The 23,893-nt window shown below is 44.0% G+C and overlaps 1 protein-coding gene across 2 annotated transcripts in view; it reads right to left on the reverse strand.

Moving 5' to 3' along the window:
- The window catches only part of Msrb3 (methionine sulfoxide reductase B3), a 122,841-nt gene that overhangs the window by 90,382 nt on the left and 8,566 nt on the right, over window positions 1-23,893 (reverse strand). For both annotated transcript variants that reach the window (XM_087902201.1, XM_087902202.1), the window contains exon 2: window positions 2,440-2,564. In XM_087902201.1, coding sequence (XP_087758327.1) covers window positions 2,440-2,564 — 125 coding nt within the window. The remainder of the gene's footprint in view (window positions 1-2,439; window positions 2,565-23,893) is intronic.

Below are 23,893 nucleotides of genomic sequence, written 5' to 3' on the forward strand. Positions count from 1 at the left end.
AACATTTACACAAATGAAGAGATGAGGTTTAGATATAATAAAGAGGGGCTGGCGAGACGGCCCAGCACGTAAAGAGCATGCAGTCAAGCCTGACAGCCTGAGCTCAGCCCCCAGGAAGCACAAGTTGTCACCTGACCTCCACAAATGCACAGCACCACATACATACATGCACACATATAAATAAATCAATGTTTAAAAGATAATAGATTAAGATGGCTATTTCTCAAACAGCATGTATTTGTGTTTCCCATTAAAGTAAAAATAATTAAATGGAAAATTATATATATTTAAATTTTTAAAGGTCTATTTTTATAAAAAAATATAAATTCAAATGGATATAAACATGTGGGTTTTTATAATAAACCTAGTGAAACATCTATGCTTTGCGGTACCTGAGGTTTTCATATGCTAATCCATTTAACTCTCATAGCAACCATTTTGGGTGAAACCTACTATCATTTTTATTTTGAAAATAAAGGAGCTAAGACAGCTAGATAGTAAGAGTCAAGGCCAGATCTCACCTCCAGTGAGTCTGAATCGAGAATTGCTTGCTGAGTGAGTACTGTACTGGTATGGTTCGGTCCTTAGCAGTTTTGTTGAATTAATCTATGAATTGTTTTGTTATCAAAAGTTAAAGCTCTTTGTATTTCAATTCAACAGTTTCACTAGGAAACACTGTACTGGCTCGTTATACTCTGAGGAATACGCTGCTCTTTATAAGCCATTTCCGTAAACACTCAGCCTCCAGTGGACTGAAGACCCACCTTACAGAACTATGTGGCAGCCTTTCACCCAAAGCAGTATTCACTGTGAGAAAATGGTTCTGCACACTTGCAGTCCAATTGTTGTACATATTCATAATAATAGAAACTCACGAAGAGCAGGAGACCGCCGAGGATGAGGCTTCAGATCCCCCAGGCTCAGATATAAAGCAACGGGTGAGCTGGTCACTTCTACATCTGCATGACCCATAGCCCACCCCCATCTTCACATTTACTCCCATTTCCCCTGTGGAGACTCTCAGCCCCTGGTGACACCACGCAGCCTCAGATTCATCTACTACACCCGATGAGGTCAGGGCAAGATAGGCAGGGCAGGGAGAATGATGTCAAAGGTGATTGTGCGGGGCTGGGGGGCACCTGTGGGCATTGAGCTGCATTCAGAAATGAGCATGAGCTGTCATATAGAAATAACAAAATCTAGTTTTTACAATGCCTTACCTGGTACTTGAAATCAAGTCGCTGTCTCAACCCCTGTGACAGCAATGTAGGAAAACCCAGCCCTGGCCTTCCTCCATACCCCACCAACGGCATCAATAAAACGCCAGTGCCAACTTAGGCTCCCTAGAACACACCGTTCTAACACTCACTACCTGCCCAGGCTTCCTCTCTCACTTCTCCCATTTGCCCTTGCTCTTCGTGTAGTGGAAATAACCCCCACCCTGGTCACGGAGATTCAGCTCAAGCATCTTAAACTCCAGAGACCTGCCTCCCTTCCAGTACTAGTCTCCCTACAGCTAGGACCACCCTGCTCTGGTCTCCTACTCCACCCAAGGCCAGACACATCCACCCAGCCATTTCCTCGAGTGGTGAGAAGACCTCATACAGCGTTATCTGTCTCCTCCTTACCGAAAACCAGTCAGCTTAGCCACTTTATCATCACATCCTCGCGGCTCAACACCGTGCCTGGCATGCTTTTAAGACCTAGTAAATGACTAACAGCACAGCTAAACCCTCTGTCCAACATATTAACAGATATATACAGTGATGGGAGTATAAATAGTATTGATAATCATATTCATTGAAATAAAACATCTAACCATTGTGAATTTCACGATGAAATTAAGACATTAATTTGAATGATACAGACACACAGTGAAACATTGAGCTCCTGTGCTTCACTGGTTTCAATGCTTAAAATCACATTTTTAAAAAGCACAGTGGTTCTAATTTATGAACCAATTTGAAACATGCTGTATTAGTTCTGTTTATTTGATTCTTGTTAAACAGAAAATCTTTTCTTCTTAAGTACAATCTAAGTAACACGATTACCTTAAAGTTGTTCATTTTAGCTTTTTTTTTTCTATAGGAGTGAGAAGCATGTCATTCACTTTAACAAGTCCTACTGTGTGTGACTCGGGGCAGTTTCTCCTGGAGAGTGCAAATGTGTACTGTGCACTAGAGAACAAGAAGATGCCGTGAAATACTAGTGATGGGTGTGTGCTGGGCACGGAGACTGGCTGTGTTTCTACTGAGAAGACTGTGGGAATGGGTGCTATTCAGAGTACAGTGATAATTTATAGCCAATTCCCATCTTCACATCAGCATCCAAACAAAAGAGATGACATTTAGTACAACATGATGGTGCAGCATTTCCTAAGCAGAAACACCCACTCAGCCCAGTGCCCGACTCTCAGCCCAGAGTACAACAAGCAGCCACCTGAGGGAAGCCCACAGGCTCGCAGGGCCACGGGCTGGCTCTTTGTCACCAAATGCAGCAGGTTGAATGCAGACATCACTGTGATATCTTCAGCAACAAACCGAGACGCAAAACCAGGGCAAAAGCTGAGTAGGAGAAAAGAAAAAGAAAACAAGAAACAACGAATTAAAACATCACAAACGTTAGGCACATTCATTAAACAACTACAGGCTTTTGGCTTACAGAGCTAAGCGTATGCACAGTGCTAACCAACTGCCCGTGGCTCGGCTTCAGGTGCCAAGCTGACTCTCACCGTTACCTTTCATTCCTACGGTACCCTGAGGAGGCAGGTTTTATCCTCAGGACATCTGTGAGGGGAAACTGAGGCTCAAAGCTCAAAGACACAAACAAATACAGTCCAGAAAGAGCGAGGAAACACGCATCTGAAGACAGAGCCAGACTCTATCCTTATGCATGCGGTCTTCATTAGATGCAGGAACCCACATTTTAAGATGAAAAAGAAAAGCAAAACCCTAAGGACAACTAAGAGGCTTCACCCCACAAGCCGTCATATCTGAATAAAGCATGTACTTCCATCCGATTTTATGATTTATGCTTTCTAAATAAAATTCGGTGAGCAGCACTCATGGCCCAACACTGAAAGGAGTAAAAACTACTTAAAGTCTTCGGAAATGTAGAAGAATCTCAAAACCATACGATGTTAAACTTTAGACAAAAGTTCAGCTCGCAGGGTTTTCGTAAACATCTCGTGCACTGTTGCAACCGGTGAAGATTAACTTCAAATGAAAGCGGAGGACACTCGGTGGTTATCAATTTCTGGTGTTTTATTTAAAATTACCATGTTAAGTAACTGTAACTGCCAAATGTCCAAAAATGGAATAAAATTAATATCTTGCTCATTTCCTGACCACGACCACCTCCATTCCTCACCCCAAAATAAAAGTCTTTTCCTGGACTCTTGTGACCCCCTTGAAGAGCAAACACATAATAAACAGTAATATATTTGACCAAATCGCTCTGGACTATATCTGACGGAAATCTGCTTGTATTAACATGTCTGAACTCTGACTTCCACAAACGAAACTCTCTACAAAACTAAAACATTTTTGTGTTCCTAACTGGAGGCAACTTGGAGGGAGAGGGAGGGTAAGAAACACAGTGCGCAGCCTGAGAGAACCGTTAGACATAAATAAACATGTCGTTTTCACGAGCGACTGCAGAGCAGGCAAAAGGGTGCATGCCTTTGGAACAGACTACCGGCTAATAAAAGATCAAAGGTCTATACCTCACAACGCCATAAATAAAAATGGAGGCTTTTTCCATGAGACCCTTCCCCATGAGGAACAAAGTATGTGCGGTAAATGTAATTACTTAGCAAAGCTGCGGCCTAGCTGTGCTCCCACAGCTGACCATAAAATGTCTTCCTAGTCTATTTCATCGACCGCTGTACCAGGCAGCCTGGGCGCCTACGGATCACTGTGGCCATCTGGCTTGTGTCAAAGCCAGCACACAGGAAGAAAGGCAGTGACGTCACTCTGCAGGTCAGGCAAAGAACAAAGATGCCTTCTACAATTAAAGGCCAAGGACTGCAAACATCAGGGGCTCAATGGGATTGCAATTTAACAGTTGTCCCCTCTGCCTTTCTCCTACCCAAATGTGAGAGCGCCATCTAGTGGCGAGTTGACTTTGCCCAGCTTGGGGGTTTAAACTGTTTTGTTTGACTTTGTGGTTTTCCAGTTGACCCTGGATGGGCTACACTAGCACCAGTGATGCTGCTGGCAGAACTGCTGCCGGAGCCACCTGGCCTCCGTGCTGCGGGATGAAGAACTACAACCTGCCATGGTGCGATCCACTTGGAGATCTCTCCAGTAACGACTTCATAGGTTGGAAGCTGGTATGATCCTAATTTTATGAATGCTCACAAGAATGTTAGAAAAAGCCGGCAAACTAACAGAATGCTTGTGAACATACAGTGTCTGCGAATATGTTCTGAACGCCACCTGTGGCTCAAAACCACAGCCCCTACTTCCATCAAACCAAAGAACCCCAGGAAATATGCCTTTCGTGCATGAAGTCAGAAACAAGTTTTCTCTAGAGCACGGGAGCAATATTTTTGTGCCGAATAGAGAGTGTGTGTGTTACAGTTGCAGTGAAAGAAACAATTTGTTGACAACAGATACACAGTCTATAATCCATTTTCCGAGAGCTGCGTGTCACTATGGATTACGCGAGCTATGCACCTAGATTGCCTGGATAGCATCCTGGCAGGACCGTAACCACCTGTATAACCTGGGACAAGTGACTTCTCTTCTCAGCATCTTGGATTCCTCGACTCTAAAATAACCACTAAATAAATTAATTAGCTAATTGTACCTCTAACAAGACCTGGCACATGATACATGTTCAGAAAAAGTAAGCTGATGATATTATTTAAACATGTCAAATCATTGCCATATTTAATATTGCACGAGTTAGGAGAAAGTCTTGAAAACAAGGTTTTTCACCTCCCAGATCTTTCCCATCTATCCAACTCCACAGCTTCTTTTTCCCTTCCTCACCCCATCCTACCTCACCCTAGAGTCCTGCGGATCGACTGTTTATTGTGCCCCCCAGACAAGTCCAGTGTTCCCCACCACCTCCAGGTCCTGCTGCAAGTCACCACTCTCTGCTGCCACCCCAGCAGCCATTGGTCACAGCTAGCTTTCCCAACGGTGCTGGGGCACCTGCCATGCGCTCACCTCTCCCAGGACCGCAGTCCTGATCTGTTTTCATCCTCTCCTCCTCTAGACCAAGCAGCTCTTAAGGGCAGGAGAGGTGCCTTCCCACTTCCCAGCACGTAACAAGAGCCCATTCACTACTGAGCAGAACACTTGGTGGAAATGATCGACCTGTGGAACTGGTGGCTCAGAGCCCTCATTTCCAATGTTGCTGTTGCCAGTTCCCTTGTGACAGTGATTAGAGGAACTCAAATCTGTTACATGTATACAATTGCCAGCAGCTCCTATAAAAGGGAGACTCGTGAAAAGCATCGTCTCTTAAAATTCAAAGATAATTCAAATGCCTACCTTGGTCAGAAAGTTACGTCTCTACTACCTCAGAATTCTCACACCCAAATCATGACTACAGTCAGTTTGCTAGTGTTTGGGTGTGGATCCTCCCCGACTCCCCCTTTTCCTTTTTGCCCTAACAATTTGGAAAATGCACTATACCAAAGAGAGATCACCACCAGGGATCCAGAGGACTTGGCAAGTTGATAATTAGCCCCAATTAGAGCTGACTGTGCCAGTGGACTTAAAAGCCATCAACCCTAAAGGTCAGATCCCTCTCCAACAAATGCAAAGCAATGTATACATCAGTGGTTTTCACGAGATAGTCAAACGTCCTCCCCAAAACTGCACGAGCCAAGAGAACCGACAAATTTTAATGTTGCCAAGGACAATTTTTTAAAAATGTAATACTCAAATCTCACCAGGACCTCAAGAAGGAAAAGCCAGGGCAGCAAGAGCCACGAAGGCCGTCCTGGAACAAAGAGCACCTTTGACAGAAACGGCTCAGCCGAGGGAACAGCGTCACCTCACGAGTCTTCCCGATTCATGCAGAAGAAACTTCATCATGTCAGCACCTCAGGGCCACTAATTAAAATGTCTGCTATAAAATTAAAGCCATTGTTCTCGTCAGCACAGGCCTGACACACACTTTACGTGCAGAGGGAACGGGCAACTTGTGGGCGGGAGAGATGAGCACCCCTCCACTAACGAGACGACTCTGGGGTTGCAGAGAAGGCTGCTTTTAAGAATCCTCACTCTTCCAAACATTTTTCAAGGTAAATGATTTTAAGACGTTGTTGTGGAATATTATTTTAAGATGTGTTATATTTATTTTATGCTGTGGAACATTTGTTTAATGATGTAAATATGTGTTACATTCTTTCATGTTCCATCTGTTTAACTCTGTGAAGCTGTGTTACTTTGCCTGTCTAAAACACTTGATTGGTCCAATAAAGAGCTAAGCGACCAATAACAATGCAGGAGAAAGGATAGGTGGAGCTGGCAGGCAGAGAGAACAGATAGGAGGAGAAATCTGGGAAGAAACGATCAAGGAGTGAGAAAAGGAGAGGAAGACTCCAGGAGCCAGCCACCCAGCTCCACAGCAGTCCATGGAGTAAGAAGAAAAGAAAGGTATATAGAAACAGAGAAAGGTGAAAGTCCAGAGGCAAAAGAGAGATGAGGTCATTTAAGTTAAGAAAAGCTGGTGAGAAAGAAGCCAAGGCAAAGGTCAGGCACTCATAAAAAGAAGACTCCATGTGATTCATTTGGGAACTGGGTGGTGGGCCTCACCAAAGAACTAAAAGTAAAAAGAGCAAAAAAATTTTATATTTTATAGTTTTGTACTTTCTTTTCCTCTGCTTCCTGGACCACCATGACATGAACTGAGCTGTGCCCCAGGGCTCCCCCACTAGGATGGACTGAAGTCTTTGAAAACATGAGCCAAAACAAATCTTTGTTTCCAATAGGAAGGCAGGAGGGAGGGAGCAGCAGGAGGAGACATGGAATTTTTAGTTACTGGGTTCTCCCCAGAGTGGTCTTACTGCACGGGGAACAATGGGTCACTGGTGGGTGAGCTGCACAGACACAAAGCTGCAGGCTGTGCGCTCAGATTTGGCCTAAGTGGGAATACAGACGATGGAATGGCTGGAAAATACCAGGATTTGGGACAATTAGAAAGATGTGTGAAGGAAAACTCAACTTTCATTTTTCCTTACATTCTTAAACGTTTTTATCTCAAGATCCTTTACAGACCAAAGAATCAAAGGAGTCCAAGACTTTTGTTTATGTAGTGATATCTATCAATGCTTACTAAAGTAGAAATTATGAGTGAACAAACTTAAGAAGGAATTGGCGACAATAAAATGTTAATAATTAAAAATAACTTGCAAAATTACTATTTTACTTTTTAATTAAAAGCTTGAATAAATTTACAAAAAAATAGTATTTTAGTAAAAAATATATTATCCAAACAAAAATAGACATAATAGGAAGAGTTTTATGTTCTTGGAATTTTGTTTGATATCTGCCTTCACAAAAGACAATTCTGTTCTCATTTATGCTTCTGCAATCAGCACACACTGTTCTGGTTGACGTATATATGAAAAGCAAATGCACACACATAGACAAATAGCGGAAAGGGAATGATGCTTAAATAACCTCTCCAGATAACTCTGGCTAGTCTTCATCATCATGTGGAGATCAACAAATGATTGCCTGAAGCGATGTCAATGAGACTTCTCAGACTGGTGGATTAAAGTCTACTGCTCTAGTTTGCATCTTTTCAAGAACTAATTTTTCCCATGTATTGAAATAGATTTTTTTTTCTCACATAGTATAGCTTGGTTACAATTCCCCCTCCCTCTACTCCTCCCAGTCCCTCCCCTCCGGCACTCCCATCTAGACCCACTCCCCTTTCTGTGTCTCATTAGAAAAGTTTGGAGAACACCTCATTGTAAGAAGTCTTGTTAAAAACTGCCCTTAGGCCAGGCGGTGGTAGCACACGCCTTTAATTCCAGCACTTGGGAGGCAGAGGCAGGAGGATCTCTGTGAGTTTGAGGCCAACCTGGTCTGTCTACAAGAGCTAGTTCCAGGACAGGCTCCAAAGCTACAGAAAAACCCTGGCTCAAAAAACAAAAACAAAAAAAAAACAAACAAACAAAACTGCCGTTAGGAGCCGAAGTTTGTGTAGTCGGAGGCTGCTTGTTAGTTCCCGACTGTCCAGACCCGAAATAATTACACAGAAACTTTATTATTTAAAACACTGATTGGCCAATAGTTTAAGCATATTGCTAGCTAGCTCTTATATAGTAAATCAACCCATTTCTATTATTTTGTATTTTACCATGAGGCTCGTGGTTTACCAGTAAAGTTCCCAGGTATCTGTCTCCTTTTGAGGTGGCTACAAGGCGTCTCCCTGACTCTGCCCACTCTCTCTCTCCATCTCTGTTTGGATTTCCTGCCTGGCTTTACTCTGCCAAGCCACTGGCCGAAAGCAGCTTTATTTATTAATCAATAAAAGCAACACATATGCAGGACTTGCCACACCAAGTTTGATAACCAAGATTTTTTTCAACAACTAGATGGAGTTATAGTCTCCAATAATGTTTCGTTCATTTATTAGTTTTGACTGTTTCTAGCCTAAGAGAAAAGAAAAGTAAGATCTAGTCCAGGTACCGACGAATGTGCAGCCTGTGCCGTCTGCTCCGCAACCGTACGACAGTCTCGAAAGGACCATCTGAGCACATCGGCTTCCGTCACGTCACAGCGAGGAAGAACAGAAGACAACCACACCTTTTGTCTTGAAATCATTACAGCTGATAAGACTACAGGTCAGGCAATCAGAACACAGAAGAGGGCTATGTCTGCAGCTCGGCATTTCCACTACTGGATTCACACAGCAAGATACGGATATAAAAGGTGAACTAATATTGACAACAGCAGGGCTACTCTGGATCCCAGCGGTGTAACTAGCAGAGAATTACAGGCATAAACTCAACTTCTCCTGAGTCCATTCTATGAAATGCCTTTTGTTTAGGGCTCCTGACTTGTCAGGAGTACAATAGAACACACCAATTCAGTCATATTCTCAAACTGATGCTTTAAGCCAGTGGTCCTCAACCTGTAAGTCACAACCCCTCAGGGGTCACCAAAGACCATTGGAAAGCACAGATATCTACATTACAATTCGTAACAGTTGCAAGATGACAGTTATAAAGTAGCAACAGAAATCGATTTAAGGTTGGGGAGGTCGCCAAAGCATGGGGAGCTGTATTAGAGAGCCCAGCACCAGCAAGGTTGAGAACCGCCGCTCTCAAACTCCTTTTACCACCGCACATACCTGTGCAGTACAGCGGCCACTGCTGTCAGTGAGGGGCTTCTACTTTATGTATTTCTGCTGTATTTTTTCTTCCTTTTTACATGAGTTTTGGAGATCTGAGCTCAGATCCCCTAGCTATTTTTCTTAATACAGAAAAGCATTGAGAAGACAGAAAAGCCCACACAAATCATTTTATTACGGGAGGGAGCATTTCCAGGGTTGTACAGGGCAAACACTTTATCCCCAAGCATTTTTGTTACTTTTTATTTGAAATAAGTCCTTGCTGGCTTTTAACACAGTTTTCAGCCCAGGCGGGCCTTGAACTTGTGATCCGCACCCTCCTGTAAAGCTGAGATGACGGACACTTCTACAGCACTGCACCTGGCTTGGTTCTGCTGCTTTAATCACTTCTTTTCGGGATTTTCTTACGTAGGAAAGCTTCGGGTTTTCCATTTCTAGCCCTGGAGTTCACACTAAACCCTCACTGGCTACATTTCAGGGAGGGGCTTTACTCTGAGTTTTGCAAGTCTCCTCTGTAAACACAGAGCTTATGACATCGGCCGCCGCTAAGTTCATACTACAGACCCCATAGAACTGAGGAGCAGAGTTTCCTGGCCGCATCATGTAGGGCTGATCTCCCTTAATTTTCTGGTTATTGTTTTCTTCCTCCCTCTGCAGAAATTGTGTCTCGATCTCTGATGCTCTTTCTTTCTGGTTCCCAAAGTAATCATGCCCCCAGTTTAGGCCTTTGGCTTCCTCTGGGTTTCTGACTTGCTTACTCTCTTCCTTATGGAACCTCCCGCTTCCTTACCCAGTCTCCACCTTCCAGAAGCTTGTAACTTCACCCCACCACTTCTTGATAGAGAGCTAGGAGGCTCTAGAGCTAGGCTGGCTCAAAGCACCAATGCTGTTTTCTACGGGCTTCTAGATAGCATTAACATCAACCTGTGTTTGCACCTCATGCTTTTGTTTACAGGGGCTTCGGTAGTTTTATCGCCTATTTTACCTAGCATTCCTTCAGTATCTGCGCATACACATTTCACGTAACGATCCATGATAATCGGATTCAAGCGCCCCAACGCGAGTGTGATTCGCTGAAGTAGTTTCCCCGACTGCCATTCACTTGCTCTTTCTGGCTCTCCGTTTACCAGGCTAGGCATGCAGTTCCTGCTCCCGCCCCCTTGTGGCGGAGGGAGACCCTGTGACAGCTCCAGCAAAAATGAAAACAGTGCCACTTCTGGGCCTCTTAACTGTTGGTGTGAAACCCTGCAGAGCTTGTTTTTCCTCCATAACAAAACCCAGCAGTGCTCTCTAATTAGATGAGGGCGACTCTGCTAGCCATGATCTGGAATAAGGAACAAGCAGCAGTCCTTCCATCTGGTCCGCAATGAACATGCAGTACAAACAAGAACGAAGCCTTCAGCATCTTCAGCCGCTGGTGTTTGTGATTGGCTGTTTGAGAAAGAGCTAAAGTTCAGGTAATAACTTGTTTGAAGTTCCATGGCAGCAAGTAATGGAGCCAGAAGGAAGTTTATTTTAATATCTTCTGCTCTATTAAAAATTCCTTGGGGCTGGAGCGATAGCCCAGCAGCTAAGAAAGAGAGTGTATTGCTCTTCTAGAGTTTAGTTCCCAACAGTCAGATCCCAACTTCCTCCATGGCACCAGGTCCTCCGTGGCAGTCAGATACCCCAGCCTCCATGAGCATCTGTACTGGTGCCCACCTATCCACATACACATAATTTAAAATGCTAAATATATGCTCTTAACCCTCAAAAGTATGGATTCTGGTGCTCCAGATATTACTGTACTTATTTCAGGAGACATAGTCCAAAAAGATGAAAAGTCAGTGCCAACGACAGGGGGTAACACGGCAAGCCCATGGCGGCTCTCCCATTGGTCAGCCCTCTGTTACTAAATATCACAAAGGGACTCTTGCTTTGGTTGGAAGAGAGGGCTCTCCTCTTACAGAAACACACTGAAGACCAGATGGATGTTGTTCAGGTTGACCACACTGAGTTAAAACTGATCCAACCCTTCAAAGAGCAAGGTGGTCACTCAGTGGTGAAACAAGAACGAACTAATGAAATCCTCTATCCTAAAGAGACTGGTTGCTCCCTGGGCACCAACCACATCTATTGCAGCTTCAGCTGCAAATCGGAGTCTGCACACAAGTCCATATGAGTATAATGCTCTCATTCTAATCAATCAATAAAAATAATAGAAAACAATCTATGTGCCGTGTGTGTGTGTGTGTGTGTGTGTGTGTGTGTGTGTCTTCTAGTGTCCCAGAGATAGTTACTTCAGACCTAAGAAAAAGTAATCGCAGCAATGGCTCACTTTTCTTAACCTAAACATAAGTAATCACACACACACACACGCACGCACACACACACGCACACACACGCACACACACACACACAATGTCATAACAATATAAGCTTTTAAAAACAACCCGTGGACAGATATTTGGCTGTTTCTGAACACACTGCAAACACCAGCAGCTTCGCACATCAAAACAAAAAGGACAGAGCAGCAAAGAGAGCCAGAAAGAAAATGAGCAGACAGTGGCGAGCATGAGAATCTTCATCCCACGGAGCACAGAGGGCACACCACTCACTGGAAACCACCCTTCCTGCTGCAGGTCACAGCAGAAGCCTCTGGAACGTTAGCCAGACACACAGCCATCTTGGCCTCCCTAGTCAGGTCGGAACATGAGACTAGACTGCAGAAAAGGAAATGTGATCTTTCAGACAAACTTTAAAGACTGAGCCACTGGCTTTCAATTCCTTCCTCCCTCCTGGGACATGGTAACAGTTCGTGAGCACTGGTGAGCCCCAAACAGGAGCTTCTTAATGAAGGAGGCCACACTAAGAGGCCATGGAGAGAGACGGGTACCAAGTTTGACCTAGTACCTGACAGGAAACCAGACTTTGGTCAAGCTAAGTCACCCTGCTGCATCTATCCCTCCACCACAGCCTGACCTGGGGCTTCTCAAGAGCGAGGAGTGAACACACCAAGGCTGAGAAGCGAACAGAGAGATTACAATAGACTACCAACAATGGTAGACGCGTGCAGAAGCAGCGGGGGAGGAACCCTTCTCTTTCATGTCTCAATATTATCCAAGTTTGAAAAATCAACATATGCTGCTATAACTATATCAAAATTATGACAGCAAGCATCAAAGCAATAGTGATTTAAAACTCTGCTTCAGAGGAATGAGACCAAGGCAGGCAAAGCTGGAGGGTTATTGCTTAGTACCCCTGTACTAAGAATCATCGGCAGGTTTTTTTCATAAAAAACAAAATTTATGTTTGAAACTCAAACAGTGTTCCAAACGACCATTTCATCTAAAGAAAACCCTTTCCTGATGATGGCTGAATTGGTACTATAATTCTAGGCCTGGGGTAGAAGTTATAGTATTTGTGTCTATCTGTGATTGGCACCTTTTTTGAGTCAAGGTCTCACTACGTAGCCTCAAATTTGTGAGGATTACTGAAACAGGAGGATTACTTTAAGTGCAAGGCCAGTACAGGCTACATAACGAGTGCCAGGCCAACCTAGTCTATAGGGTAAGATCCTGTCTCAAAAAAAAAAAAAAAAACCAAAAAACAACAAAAAAAACTTAGCTCATTTCTTTCTTCACTAATGAATTATTCTTTCTATATTTTTGTTCCAAGGTATTCCCATCTACCATCACTAAAACCATAAACTCACATCCTTGATTCTACTTCAATGACTGCTATCCACGCAAAACTAATTGATGCAACTGTATTACCATTTCATTCCAAAATGCATCCTTTCCTTTCTACTTCCCACCCAGAACGGAGAACAAACAGCCTGCGAGTAGGCCTGGACTTCTGATCCCTTCACATCCGCCCTGCTGTCCTCTGCACAGGGTTCGCCTCACCCATGCTCAGACACCACTCAGGAGGCTCCAAGTCCCATCACCTCCTCCAGAGAGAAGTGCCGCCGGTCTCTCTATTCCTCCTCCGAGACCGACCCGAGTCATTACTTTTGCTGCTTGCAGAACTTCAGCCCTGGGCTGGAGAGATGGCTCAGAGGTTAAGAGCATTGCCTGCTCTTCCAAAGGTCCTGAGTTCAATTCCCAGCAACCACATAGTGGTTCACAACCATCTGTAATGGGGTCTGGTGCCCTCTTCTGGCCTGCAGGCACACACACAGACAGAATATTGTATACTAAATAAATAAATATTTAAAAAAAAAAAAACTTCAGCCCTCAACATACTCCGCACGCACCACACTCCCCAGCTCAGCCTTCACTATTTCTAGGCCTTACTCGATGCAAAGCTCTCAGAAGCAGCCAGGGTATACCAGTTGAATAAATATTATGTCCCGATTACAACCAACTGTTCAGTTTCCCCTAAAATCTTCCCTTTCCTGGAGATCTCTATAGTTCTTTAGCTTCCTTACCTGCAAAATATGGATAATAATTGTTTTTCAATTAAAGTTTGAGTTAAATGCAACGGTTATACCACTTTATAGCACAGTGCAGGGAACAGTACTTTCCAGAAGGGAAACGAAGAGGGGGAAGGGAAGGGAGAGGGGGAAGGGAAGGGAGAGAGAGAAGGGAAGGGAGAGGAGGAAGGAGAGGAGAAAGACAAGTGAGTTATGAGTTACAAAATTTAGTTTACTTAATTTAGGATATGGAAAGACAGGGTCATTAATACTTAACTTCATAAGGATGATTTTTCCACTTCCAGAATTATGCTTTAGTGATTTTCAAAAAAACCTCATCTTCAACAAAAAAATGAAACTTCAAATTTTGCAGTTGATTGTTTCAGTCAATTCTGAGTGATCCAACTTCAGGCATGCAAAAATCAAAGAGCTGAGCAGCTCTTATCAGCTCCAACAGAAGCAATAAATTAGAGCTGCAATGTTACTGCCTGTCACTCAAAGATAAAGTTTTCAAGGACCTAAAGAGAATTCTGCACATAACCCTGAGAATTATTCACACCACTTTGAGATCTTGCATTCTCAGCACTAATAACCTTGTGACTGATAGTAATTTCTCATCAAAATGTCAGTAAATTCCATTGTCCTAGGCCCCTTTTGAGCACAGAATGGTGGTGACTTTTTACATATTCCATAACACATTATGACTTACAGTCAGCTTAACCAGTAACAATATCCCAGCCTCCTTATTATGCCCTTTGATAATTTTCTTTTTAATCAAATGTTTTTGCAAGGGATATTATAGTTTTTTATCAAATTCCATTAGGCTTAGGAAACAAAATAAATATATCTTACCTTGTTAAATAAGTATCAGATCAAGGATAGTACTCTAGGCTATGAATGACACCTACCGATAGTTATGATACATAAGTCAAAATATCATTAATTTAAGGTTGACAAAATTAAAGTATATAATGTATATGGTAATATGGTTGTTGGAATAGGAATAACTCCCATTAACTCAGAGGTTTGAATGCTTGGTCACAAGGGTGTGGTACCATTAGAATGTGTGGCCTTCCTAGAGTAAGTATGTCACTTTCGAATGCACAAGCCAGGCCAGTATCTCTCTCTCTCTCTCTCTCTCTCTCTCTCCTGCTGCCTGTGAGTCCAGTAGAACTCACAGTTACCTCTCCAGCACCATGTGTGCCTGCACACCGCCAAGCTTCCCACTATGAAGATAATGGACTAATTCTCTGATAATAGACTAACTAACTCTGTTAGCAAGCCCCAGCTAAATGCTTTCTTTTATAAAAGCTGCTGTGGTTATAGTGTCTCTTCACAGCAATAGAACGTTGACCAAGAATGTGGTAATCAGTAAATACGATGACTGTTAAATGATTAGATGAAAATAGTCCTTAAAAGAAGACCATAATATAAAAACAAAAATAATGCAAAAAAATCACTTTCAACTATAGGCTCTATTTTAATTAATAAAAACACAACAGGAAAACTATTCCTAAATTCCTCCCATATAAGAGTTAAATGCTATTTCACTTTTAATGTAAAAGTTAGATTGGATGAGGTTTGCTGGTATTTTTTAGTCATAGAAACTAAAATAAACTCTATAAAAGATGAAGGCAAACCTAACAGAAGACATGCTAAATAAATAAACACTGGGAGAAAAACATTACAAAATAAAAATAAAATAAAAGTGATTTTAATGAGCTTATTAAAACAGAGACTCATGTAGAGTTACAAAATGAAAAAATGACAGAGAAGGGTTTTGAAGAAGAGGAGGAGAGAAAGGGAGATTTCCGTCTGGTACATAGAGGCACAGATAAGAGAGAAGAAATACATTTCCGAAGAGCTCCTCACTCAAAGCCTGCAGTCAGATTGTCACTGCCAGCGAAGTGGAGGAGAGACCATAAAAACAGGAACACCTGCCCCCAAGGCTCTTCTAAAAACCTTCTGGTTGGTAGACTGCAAAGAGGAAGGATGGAAGAAAAAGGCCAAACCCCAACTCACGTCACAGGGGACCACTGCCTGCAAGTTCGTGAGAGCCCAGCACAGTCCTGCGGGGTTCAAAGGAGGCAGAAGAAAAGCTACAACACAGCTCGGCCGCCCTGTACGGAAAGCACCAATCGACACGTGCTCCATCCAGATCTAGCGGCTAATTCCGAGGGACCGACACTGCAGTTACCTCACAGGACTCAGGAAGCACCTACATGCTGACTCTCAAAACTGGGAGATAACTAGGGGTGCTGCCATGAAAATTCAGGGTACTGCTCTGATCAAAACCAAGACGCTTCAGCAGCAAGACAACCCCTCTTTTCTAGAGCTTGCTTCAGCCCGCGGCAGTCTTCCTCCTCTCTGTTCACAGTCTGTGTCTGTGAAGCCAAAGCTCACTGGTCTCCTCTTTAGTCAGAGTGAAAGACAAGCACACACCACATGCCGAGCTGCTCTCATTCCTCAACCTGGCCAAGCCCGTGTTGCATTCACCCCTCGTTCTACTTGACAAACAGATGAGGAAAGTAAAACTAGACCCCCAAGATCCCCGGCTGCTCACCTGTTGGTGTCACGAAAGCTAAGGTTACTGAGAGCAGTAAGGATCACATGGGGACAGAAAGGGGACACAGACCTGCACAACAGAGGGAAGGAATACAGTCTAGAGACACGAGAAATGCTTGTTTCACTTCACATTTAACAGTAAAGGATAAGACCTTTGCCCAGTCAGGAGTATGCTTTGGTGGTGATGCTCTTGCAGAGGACCTGAGTTCAATTCCCAGCACCCACAAGGAGCCTCATGGCCATCTGTCCGGAGGATCTGACACCCTCTCTGATCTCTCTGCACATCAGGCATGGACACAATATACATAAATACCTGTGGGCATAACACTCACACACATAACATTTCAAAGAAATAAATAATTTCTGGGGGCCAGGGATATAGCTGAGGAGGAACATGCTCATGTAGTACTTGCAAGGCCCTGGGCTGCATCTACAGAACCCCATAAGAAAAGAAAGAGGAGTCCCGAATGAAGCAGGTGAACAGTGGCGAGGAGCTGGAGTAACTGTCACTCCCTGAAGGCAGAGAAGGAGTCTGTGGCTGAGGTGCAGGTCTGAGAAGATGATGAAATTGGCAAGGGCAAATCATGGAAGCCATAGTAAGGATTTGGAAAAGGAACATAAATTACTGAGATTATTATTACCAGATAGGCATATTTAAATATCAATGTGACAAAAACAGAAATGGGCAGGAGTTACACAAGACCGAAGGCAGCCACGATCTCTAGGGCAGCCATGGAGGCAGAGGTCGGCTGTCGGTGAGAGGTAGATATTTTAAATCAGGAGACCACAGTCCTAGCTCATGCAACAGTGGAAATGATAGCAGCATTTTCTAATCTGGGGAATAAGGAGGAGGCCAAAGTTCAGATAGAAAAGGAAGCTCTGGTTTTGCCATGGTCAGGCTGCCCAGGGCAAGGTTATCCACTCAGGGATGGCAGAGAAGGAAGTGAACACTAGGGAACTCAGCTGATGGGAAGATGACCAGGGATGTCATCTAAATACAGACTGGAACTGAAGCCAAGAAGTAAACAAGATCATTTAAGGAGACATCTTAAGTGAGAAAAGACTGAGAACTGAACTGTAGCTCAACTCCAGGTGAGCAGTTCTAAAAGGAGGAGGTGCTAATCTCAGAAGGGAGAGGTCACAAAATGTTGTCCCAGGATGACTATGATGGTGGTGAGCCTGCTGGTAGAGCTTTCTGCATGGTCACTGGGAAAGAAGCCCTGCTAAGTAATTCTCGTAGCTGCTTTTTTATGTCTGAGACAAAACACCACGACCAAGGCAATTTATAAAGGGAAGCACTGAACTTGGGGCTCAGGGTTCTAGCAGGTTGGAGTCCATGACCATCACAGTGGGGATCATGGCAGCAAGCAGGAAGGCATGGAGTTGAAGCAGTAGCTGAGAGACACTGGGTATGGGGTGGGCTTTTGAAACCTCAAAGTCTGTCCTCAGTGACACACCTCCTCCCGTAAGGTCACTCCTCCTAATCCTTCCCAAACAGTCCTACCAACTGGGAACCAATCATTCAAATATATGATGGAGTATTGATATTCAAACCACCACCCTAATTCGTGCCCATCCCTTTCATTTTGTGATTGAAACAACCTATAAACGGTGATGTAACATGAGAGGGCCTTGCTTGTTTGTTGGGGTTTTCTGTCCTGCCCCGTTTCCACAGCTGTTTAGCCCCAAAGAAAATCACACATAGGTCTCCATAAATTATAAGCTGATTGGCCCATTAGGTCAGGCTACTTATTAGCTAACGCTCACATCTCGATTAACCCATTTTTCCGATCTATGTTAGCCATGTGTCTCAGTACCTTTTTCAGTGGGGTAGATCACATCCTGCTGCTTTGGTGGTCTGGGCAGGAGTGGGAGGAATCAGCTTCCTCCTCCCCAAAATTCTCCTGCTCTCCTCGCATCATTTCTACTTCCTGTCTGGTTTTCCCACCTACACCTCCTGCCTGGTCAATCAGCGTTTATTTAAAACATGATTGGCAGAATACAGACAATTCTCCCGCACCACAGTGAACCACACTAATTCACGCTTATTCCTTTCATTCGTGACTGAAACAACCTATAAACAGTGAACCACACTAATTCACACCTATCCCTTTCATTTCATGACTAAAACAACTTATGAACGGTGGGTACACAATCACCCCCATTTTGCAAGTGGAACAACGGAGATATGGGTTTTCATCAATCAGGCCAGAAAGCAAGACAAAAGACTGCTTCGGGAATGGGTGTGGCTAGTGTATCAAACAACCTGAAGTCAGGAAGAGAAGGAGCAAATGGAACCCACTGGGTTTAAAAAAGAACACCATTGGTTCATTTCAAGGAGGTAATCCCAACAAGGCTGTTCTTGGTCCCTCCAGTCTCTGCTGCAGACAGCAGCCAGGATGTTTATTTAAAAGTGAAGCCGGGCTCCATCCCTTAGCCACTTCCATGCTCAGCACAGCTGAACGCTCTGAGTGCCCTAAAAACCCTTGATTGGCGGGAACTGTCAGGAGACACAGTGGGATGAGAGTCAAGTACCAAAGTCCTCCAACCCCCACACACCCACTGCTGAACACACCCACTGCTGACATGTGTGCACACAGTAAGTAGTAAATAAATATGTCAATATGATGAAAAGTGTAAAACCCTATAGGGTCTTGCCCTACTCTTGATTCTCAACGCTAAATGTTCTCTCTTGCTCCTATCACAAAATGGTCTTGACTTTCTAGAGCAGGACATGGTAGTTTCAAACCAAAAAGAAAAACCTGAGGATGTGGCCTGTCTGTCTCTGGTTGACACTGTATCCCCAACGTTAGAAGAGTCAAGACATATTTTTGGGTGGAAGCAGAAAAAGAGAAATGGCAAGGAGATAATGAATTTGTGAATTAGTTTGAAGAAGAAATGAAGAATAATGGAACAAGAAGGCTTGGGCTGAGAGGGGTCAGGGACAAGGGAGCGTGGGGAAGGATAACTAACTCTGCAGGCCTTTGAAAGGCCGTGTGGAAACCTACGACTGTACAAGCTTCCTCAAATAGATGTATAGAGAGAGAGTTTAAAAGGAGTTAGCCTACAATGGGGCTATAATGTCTCTCCCAAACACCACAGGCCATAAATTGAAAACCCAGTGGCAGGCAAAGTCGTTGGTCAGTGGAATGCCATAGATGCCCGTGCCTTGCAAATACCACAGGTCACTGGGACTGCTGCTGGTATTCTCCAGAACATGGCTAAAGACATTGTACACTTGAGTCATAGAGCATGAAAAAAATCACATTGGTATTCACCTGACAGTTTTATTCCTACAGGTGCTGAAAATGCTACCTCTGTTATCTACCACCAGGGGTAGGGGTGGGGGAGGGGCAGAGTTATCAGCAGCCTTGCTCTGCTGTGAGCCCCACAATCTACAGTAGATTGTGTACAATCTACAAGCAGCCTAGAAAGAAACACCATCCAGTGCAGAAGTGGCACAAATTCTATGGTAACAACCAACCGCTTTCTGATTGGATTTAAGGCCCACTATACAAGACGGAACTCATGTTTAGCATCTTCATTCAGGCCGGGAGCCGGTGACCGGGGTAGACGGCAGGCCCTAGGGGAGAACCAACCACTGCTAGATGAACACAATGTGAAACAGCCCGACGTGCTTCGCTCTGGCTCTGTACATCACTTATAGCTTCTAACACAGAAAGCCACAGTGAGTCAATGTGCTCACCCTGAATATAACATCTGTACCCCAGAACCTCCTCACACACACACAGACACACACACAGACACACACACACGTGAGCGCATGCTCATGGCAGCTATGACTGCACACCCAAGACCTGCACAAGATCAAGCCAGCCAAAAATCTTATATTGAGTCAGGCGGTGGTGGTGCACACCTTTAATCCCAACACTTGGGAGGCGAAGGCAGGCGGATCTCTGTGAGTTCAAGGCCAGCCTGGTCTACAAGTTCTAGGCTGGCCATGGCTACAACCCTGACAGAGAAACCCTGTCTCAACAGACAAAAACAAACAAAAAATTCTGGTGTTGGACAGGGAAAGGAGTAGCAATGTCCCACCCCTAGCTGAGGAGGCACTGAAAACTGAGGACCACCGGGAAAGGGTGAGTCCCTTTTCTTCAAGGACATAGTACCAGGAGCTCCAGGAGATGGTCCTACGCCCAAGCACAGACAGACAGCACCAAGTGAACTCTGGGAGTTGGAAACAGAGAGTGGTGGGGAGCGGAGGAGAGCCTGCTGCACACACGAAATTCTCAAACAATGAAAGGAAAAAGCACTTTAATGCTCCCTCCCCACAACCAAAAAAAGTTAAATCACAGAGAATGCTGGGGTAAATGGACTGTGTTTTGTGGAAGAAATCTGAGTGTGTTTAAATGAAAGATACTAGAAAAATTTCTCAGAGCTAGAAAAACTTGAGGTTATTTTTTAAAAATCATAAGAAAACAGTTCCAATTTCTTATTTCTAATTTTATCTTTAAAATTTACTTTTTAAAATACTAAGTTTTTTAGGGCTTTCACTCCTTGTGCTAAGATTTCCACTTATGTAACCTGGGGTTAGCATAAAACCGGTTGTTTTGGCCCCAACCCAGAGCCTTATTTTGCCCTTTGGTTATTTCATGCTGGAAGGGGTTCTTATTAACAACTATACATGTCTAAGATCTGAGCAAGCTGAGAGCAGGGGGAGGAGGGAAGAAGGGGAGAGGGGAGGGGAGAAGGGGAGTGAGAAAATGCATAGTCAATAAGAACAATAAAAAAGAACACTAGCCGGGCGGTGGTGGCACACGCCTTTAATCCCAGCACTCAGGAGGCAGGGGCAGGTGGATCCCTGCAAATTTGAGGCCAGCCTGGTCTACAAGAGCTAGTTCCAGGATAGGCTCCAAAGCTACAGAGAAACCCTGTCTTGAACCACCCCCCCCCCAAAAAAAAGAACACTAAAAAATCAGTTATACATGTCTGGTGGAGGAAGTAAGCATCACTTGACAGATGTAAGCTACCTGAAAAATCCTAGGGTGTTAACTGATTCATGTAAGATCATACAAATCCCTTTTTTTAAAAAAAGAAGATAAGTGTATTTGGGGCTGACAAGATGGCAAATCAGGTGGAGGGTGCTTGCCACCAAGTCTTAAGATCAGAGTTTGATCCCTGAAGTACATGGGACAAAGAGAAGAGAGAATTAACTCTCTCAAGTTGTGTGCACCACGAGGTGTGTGTTTGTGTATGTGTGTGTATATGAGTGCGTGTGCACATGAGCACACGGTGGCGGGGAGGTAGGGAGACATACATACAATCACAGGCATACAACAGCACACACCCACAGAAATGAATTCAAACATTTAAAAACTGCTGGTCTTTCTTTTTTTAATGAATGGTGCATAGCAATATAGAAACACAAAAATGTTTCAGAAGAAGAAGTCAGTCAGACACACACTCTACCCAGCAGACGACAGTATCTGGATATAAAGTACCAGAGTGTGCAGAACTCAACAGTGTAATCGAAGCCACCTCAGGGGTGGAGGGACAAAAACAGCCTGAGTTTACACTCTCCCTGGGGCGGAACAAGAAAAACCACAAAACTTCAGGCTGAGGAAGACGTGACTGGCGATGTCACACAGACAGCTTTGACATTCCATTGTGAAGCTGGACGGGGGCACTCAGATTTTTAAAACAAGATTCTGTTTGCCTCATATAGATACCTAATTTACATACTCTTCTTGTATGCATGAAGTATTTCCAAGTAACAAGAGAGCACAGCTTACGAAGAACTGGAGAGGTGAGGCACTTCACAGTGCTCACGGATCATGGGAGCAAAGCGTTGACTGTTCTTTCTTTTGTTTTCTTTCCTTTAACCAGTTTTAACATTCAGTCTACTTTTAGGATGGCCAGAGGGGAATTCTGCTGGTTATCTACACTGCTAAAAGAAGGCTTTCTTGGCCTTGTGGTGGTGGCACACATCTTTAACCCCAGCACTCGAGACTCAGAGGTAGGCAGATTCCTGTGAGTCTGAGGCCAGCCTGCTCTACAGAGCAAGTTCCAGGACAGGCTCCAAAGCTACAGAGAAACCTTTTCTCAAAAAGCAAAAAAAAAAAAGGGGGAGGGGGGAATTTCTCCTTTGAAAAAACAGGCATCGTTTCTAATGCCTAATGTTGTTACTTCAGACAGGGCATTCATATGATACTTCTAATATGCTTGTAATCTATCTTCTAAATAGACACTAAATCTTTTAAAAGGTTGTGCGACATTAGCTATAGATCAAATTCCTGGGCACGGCTGGAAACAAAGTTCAAACACGAGATCTTAGAGAACGTTGCAGGCAGTTCAGCAAACGGGTGAAGCTTCAAGCACAACAAGAGAAACATAATTCTGTGCAATTCATTATCCAGTAAAAGTATGGGAGCTCCTGGAAGACTCCATAGAACCCACAGACTAGAGACGCACAGAAGAGACATCCCAGAGTGGCCGCTGAGCTCATTCATTCTGCAGACATGGAAACAGGAGCATAGGAAGGTGAACCGGCTCAAGCAAAACAAGCTGAGGCAACTGCCTCTCAGTCCCCCAACTGCTCCTCTCAGGCCACGGCATGACCCCCTCAACACTACTGAGTGATAAAAAGAACCTGCAGTGTTTCAAATTGTTCCTCTTACAGGTGAGCATCTTCTGCCTTCAGCCCACTCTCTTCCTGGCCCACTGAGGCAGTCTGACACATTCACACTATGAATCAGAGGCTGGAGAGATGGCTCAGCAGTTAAGAGCACTGGTTGTTCTTCCAGAGGACCTGGGTTCAATTCCCAGCACCTACATGGCAGCTCACGACCAGCTGTGACTCCAGTTCCAGGGAATCCCTTGCCCTCTCCTGGCCTCCACAGTGCAGGCACAAACATTGTGTATTCAAAACATCCACACACATGAAATAAGATAAAAAACTGGAAATCTAAGATAGTTTTTGAAAACTCAGCAGCAAAGATGACAGTGAACTTTCCCCTTTCTGTGACGTGAAACTAGAAGTTCAAGCGCACTCACGGCACCTCCCCCACCCTCCTGTCTAATCCAGACTAGGTCCGGGGAGCCGCGGCCCCACTCTTCCTTATAACACACTGCTTATCTCCCTAACTCCAACCAAGCCCAGATTCCGTAGTCACAAAACACAATAAAAGAAGAAACATAAAAATGAGATGGAATTGTACAAGGACTATCTTACATTCCCATGTGGCATAGGCTTATTCTCAATAAGGATTTAAGTTTAACACACATACTCAAGTACTTTACTTTAGCCACTAAATAAAATAACCAACCCAAGAAACTCTAAGAGCTCATTATATTATGGACAGCAACAGCAGACAGTTATGACCAAACAGTGAGTGCTGTAAGTGTGCCAAGCAAATTCCATCTTAAAAACATAATACAGACCTAGGAGTGAAGCCTGGAAGCACAGATTTTGAAGTACACTGACTTTGGCTCCTCATCCTCAAGATTATTTCACAACCCAGCCTCAGCCAGTGCATCTCCTGGCCGAAAATAAAAAATAAAATAAAATAAAAACAGGTGGCCGCTCCTGTGAGGATTTTGAGGAATTTCTTTTGGTTCAAAAGTTCAGGTGAGGCGATGACCCAGGGG

The sequence above is a fragment of the Myodes glareolus genome, chromosome 26, assembly GCF_982192425.1.
Source record: "Myodes glareolus chromosome 26, mMyoGla1.1, whole genome shotgun sequence".
NCBI classification, from domain to species: domain Eukaryota; kingdom Metazoa; phylum Chordata; class Mammalia; order Rodentia; family Cricetidae; genus Myodes; species Myodes glareolus.